Below are 4,968 nucleotides of genomic sequence, written 5' to 3' on the forward strand. Positions count from 1 at the left end.
TCGGGGCGGGGGAGGGCGCGGGGGCGTCGCCAGCCTGCCCCCGGCACCCCGGGGCCGGGCCGGGCCGGGCGGGAGCGCTCAGCGCTTCAGCAGCGCGGGCATCTCGGCGCCGGGCAGCGCCCCGCGGGGCTCGCGCGGGCCCCCGGCAAGGGCGCGCGGGGGGGCATCGGCATCGGCACCAGCACCGGCACCAGCCTGGGCGGCAGCGGGCTCCCACTTTACTTTCCCTGCCTGGCCTGCCCTCCCCCAACTTGCCAGCCCTGCAACCTCAGACTAGCTTGAGAAAGGAGGAGCCAAAGCCCAGTCGGGGGGAGCAGCTGAGGGCTCCTCTGCAAAGAGCCAGCAGCGCCGAGAAGCGTGCGCGCCCGGGATGCGCTGGGGCTGGGGCCCTTGTGCAGAGAGCGGGCAAAAAAATTACAGAGAAAAAAAAAAAAGAGGGAAGGGCAAAACTGTGTGTGTGTCCCCGCATGCCGGGGCTGGCTGGGGGCTGCTGGGTGAACGCCGCCCAGCCGCGAGCTGATGGCAGGTGCAGGCACAGCGCCCTTAGGGCAGGACACCGTGCTCAGTGCTGCGCAGTCCGCGCCGCCAGGCGGGGCTCTGCGGCTAGGGTGCGGGGTGCGCACCTTGTATCAGGCTTGCGACTTCCCACTTGGTCTAATAAAAGGTATCATGGTGGGAACCAAGAGGAATAGGTTTTTTGTATGTCTTTTTTTGTGTGGATCTTTTACTAGGCCACTGGGAGGAAGTCCTTTGCAAGCTTTCGGGCACAAGCACCCTTCTTCAGGCATGGGGAGACTGCAGTAGTTACGGGGTTGGTGGCCGTAGCTGTGTTGGTCTATGTGTACAGACACAGGCAGGCAGGGTTCTTTGGGTAGATGTGATATCTTTTATTAGACCAACTAAATAGTCAGAAAAAAATTGTTCTTTTCTGCTACTCTGTCCTCTATCGAGACGAAACCCAACGCCTCTTCTCTTGAAGAGAAAAATAGAGGACATACGGGTGTCGGGTTTCATCTCGATAGAGGACAGAGGACAACTGGACTGTCCTCTGCGATGACGCCCCTACTTTCAGGCACAACCACCCTTCTTCAGGAATTGGAAGACTGCTGTAGTTACTGGGTTGTTGGTTGTAACCATGTTGGTCTAAGGACACAGGCAGACAAGGTTCTTTGGGTAGATGTGGTATCTTTTATTAGACCAACTAGATGGTCAGGAAAATTGTTTTTTGCAAGCTTTTGGACACAAACACCCTTCTTCAGGCATTGGGAGACTACAGTAGTTACTGGGTTGTTAGCTAGTTAGCTGTGTTGGTCTACGGACATAGGCAGACAAGGTTCTTTGGGTATATGTGATGTCTTTATTAGAATAACTACATACTTGGAAAAAATGTTCTTTGCAAGTTTTCAGGCACAGATGCCCTATGCCTGAAGAAGGGTGTTTGTGCCTGAAAGCTTGCAAAGAACAATTTTTCCAACTATGTAGTTGGTCGAATAAAAGATATCACATCTACCCGAAGAACCTTGCCTGCCAGTAGTTACTGCACATTTAATTTAGTACTTGCTTAATGCAGTACTAACTAAATGCGCAGTAACTAGTTAGTGCACAGTAGCACTGGCACATCAGTTTTTTGTGATGCTTACTATGCAGTAGCCTAATTTAACACTGTGCAGGAACTTATTAGGACAATTTTTGACTGGTATGCTACTGCACAGTCTTACTAGACTACTGTGCAGTAAGCATCTCATATAGATGCTCCCACAGAATCCCAGAAAATGGGGGCTGGAAGGGACCCCAGGAGGGCATCTCATCCAACCCCCTGCTCAAAGCAGGACCAGGCCCCGTTAGATCATCCCAGCCAAGGCTTTGTCTAGTCAGGTCTTAAAAACTCTAATGTGCTGGTCTGTCTCTCTGTCCTCATCTCCCTGCCCCTCTGTAAAATCCTTCTTCCTTCACATTGAACGTGATCTTAATAGTGGGGAGGGTTATTAGTCTGCAGAAGAGAAAACAGAGGGGGGATTTGATAGCAGCCTTTAACTACCTGAGGGGGGTTCCAAAGAGGATGGAGCTAGACTGTTCTCAGTGGTGGCAGATGACAGAGCAAGGAGCAATGGTCTCAAATTGCAGCAAGGGACGTTTAGTTTAGACATGAGGAAGAACTCTCTCACTAAGAGGGTGGTGAAGCACTGGAACAGGTTGCCCAGAGAGGTGGTGAAATCTCCATCCTTGGAGGTTTTTAAGACCTGGCTCAATAAAGCCCTGGCTAGAATGATCTCCTTCAGGATGGTCCTGCTTTGAGCAGGGGCTTGGACTAGATGACCTACTGAGGTCCCTTCCAGCTCTCATTTTCTATGATTCCTTCCCTGGGAGCACAATTGAGTAGAGTAGACATTTGGACATGAACTTTGATTCATGTTGCTATTTTGAATGATTGTTGAGACAATTCCCACCCCCAACCCTTATATGCCCAAGACAAGGTCATTGTGCTTTACAGACAAGACAAGGAAAAAAGGCCCTAAAAATATATTTGTCAAGTTGAAATGGCCCTTAACTGAGTAGACAAGTAGGAAAATAATCAGTCCTGAAAAAGAAAGAGTTCCTCATCACTGGTCATCTTTTAGGGATGTGTTTCTATAGGGATGAGTCTTTATTTGAATCTGCTTTTCAGGACTGAGGTGTCTGTGTATACATATATGTATATTTGCCCCTCTGTGAACCTATCTAATATGTATTTAGGACTAGATGTCATGATTGGCATGTGCATATATATGTGTGTGCGCGCGTGTGTGTGTATAAGTCAAGTCTTTATTTGAGATCGCTTTTTGGGACTGGGGGGGATGTGTGTGTGTATGTGTGTATTCAGCCCTCTAAGAACCCATCTTATATGTATTATGGGCTGACTCACAACTGAGACGTGCACACACACACATATGCATGTCTCAATTGTGACAGTCCGTCCTAAATACATATTAGATGGGCTCATAGAGGGCCAAATATGTATTTAGGGCTGCATGTCACAGTAGGGACATAAACATATATAATGCACATACATGTCCCAATCACACAATTCAGACCCATGTATAGTTTTGGCCTTGTACCGGCACATCTGTAATGCATATGCATTGCTGAAGAAGCCATCCCATTCACACACATTCCTTTCAGATGTAATGCTCCGTGCAGACAAGCAAGCACAAATGTTACGAGGCGTTCAAAATCTGGACCCAAATCTGCATACAACATTTGTAGCCTTACTTCATCTTTAGTATATAAGCATATAAACCGCACTTGTCCACTGTAGAAACACCAGAAGATCCAAAATTTCAAATAAATGACTCTCTGCTGCTAAAGATGTGAAAATCAAATACAGCTGGTGATAGATATTATTGTTACCTCTGTAGACACAGTGTAGACTATTTATATGCCTATCCCATATAATTATAAACATATAATTTGCTTAACTGCATAACATAGTGCCAGTCTTAATTTGTTGCCTATTGTTCATATCCTAATAAAATCTGGTTATCTGCATATTGGTTAAGTGCACATAGATTTTCAGCCCACACTGTCTACTTTTTAAAGTAATTACATTCCCTTTAAGTACATGCCTTATGAAACTATGAAGGAGCCATCAATTTTAAAGCTCCAAAAGCAGGCTGTCAACTTCAGGATTGCTACTGGGGGCATTAGATGCTCCCATCAACTTCGCAAGAGCTAAAAAAAAGACTGTATGACAGATAAAATGTGGACCCCATTGACATCAATGGCAAAATCCCTGCAGAATTTGATAGCACTTAAATTTTACCTGTTTAGTCTGTTTTTTAACTGCAGACTCCTTAAATTCAGGGGAACCCAATGACCTCATTAAATTAATTTACTTTTTATTTTATTGAGTTATGTTAAGATTTATGCTGAAAGCTCAGGTACCACATAATCCTGATAGCACATAATACATCACAAAGAACATCTAGACCTCCCTGTCATCCAAAGCAAACTTGCCTCCACTCCCCTATCACAGGAGATTGTGGTGAAGTCTATGTCCAGGAGGAAAGACCAGTATGCTTTAGTCAAGCTTGCCACAGTAACAGGTGCTCTCAGCAACAAGTAGGGTATCAACGGTCATGAAGAAGTGGGTAATCCACAAACTCTAGGCTGTAAACCTAAGCAACAAATGCTAAACATAATTCATTGCTTAGGGTGCTATAACTGTCATCAGTCCTCGCAGTTGCTTCACCTACCCTTTAAACATCATTTCATCCTTATTCAGTGTGAGTCTCAACTGATTAGCTCTCATCCATGCTCTACCTATATTAGACAGTCTCTCAACTGCAGCAGTGGACTGGAAATAAATGGAAATACAGAACTGAGTATCCTGGAAAACTGAACTCCATGCCTCCTTGCCAAACCTCCTAGTGGCCACAGTGAATAACATAGATGTAATAGAACCCTATAGAGCCTTATATGGAAAAAACCTTTAATGCACATGAGCAGTTGTCCAGTACTGCTCTCTGGAGTCTCCCAAACAGAAAAGATAAGAGCCATGTAGAACAAAGGCTCAGACTACTTCAGGGCACCACAATCCACAAACATTTCTTCCAGTTCCAGTCATATCATGTCTTGAACCTCCTGTATCATGCCAGTGGTGCAATGAAGAGATATGGACATACAAACAAGGATAGTTGGGGACTCCTTTAAATATTTTTTTTCCTAAGAGTTTTCTAAGTATCATTGACTCTGTGAGAAGTCATAGGGAAGATTATCAGCTGATGCCTTTTGGAGGAGCTCCTTTGAAGAATCCAATAGAGTCTTGATCTAGTAAAACAATAACTTACCAGTAAGCTTGTCACTATGCCCAAAATATCAACAGTCTAAAATTAAATGGAATATATTTACATTGTGTGACAATATAAATGAAAAATAATGAATGCGAATTACACACCTACCATAAATATTACCCTCAAAATCTTAGTTTTT

At 45.1% G+C, this 4,968-nt stretch overlaps 1 protein-coding gene across 1 annotated transcript in view; it reads right to left on the reverse strand.

The window, feature by feature from the left end:
• Positions 1-1,137, reverse strand: part of RHOQ (ras homolog family member Q) — a 39,106-nt gene extending 37,969 nt beyond the window's left edge. Inside the window, exon 1 of the mRNA XM_006014754.3 lies at positions 1,117-1,137. Coding sequence (XP_006014816.3) covers positions 1,117-1,137 — 21 coding nt within the window. The remainder of the gene's footprint in view (positions 1-1,116) is intronic.
• Between the last annotated feature and the right edge of the window lie 3,831 nt (positions 1,138-4,968).

This window comes from Alligator sinensis, unplaced genomic scaffold (assembly GCF_000455745.1).
Source record: "Alligator sinensis unplaced genomic scaffold, ASM45574v1 scaffold131_1, whole genome shotgun sequence".
In the NCBI taxonomy this organism is placed as follows: Eukaryota; Metazoa; Chordata; order Crocodylia; family Alligatoridae; genus Alligator; species Alligator sinensis.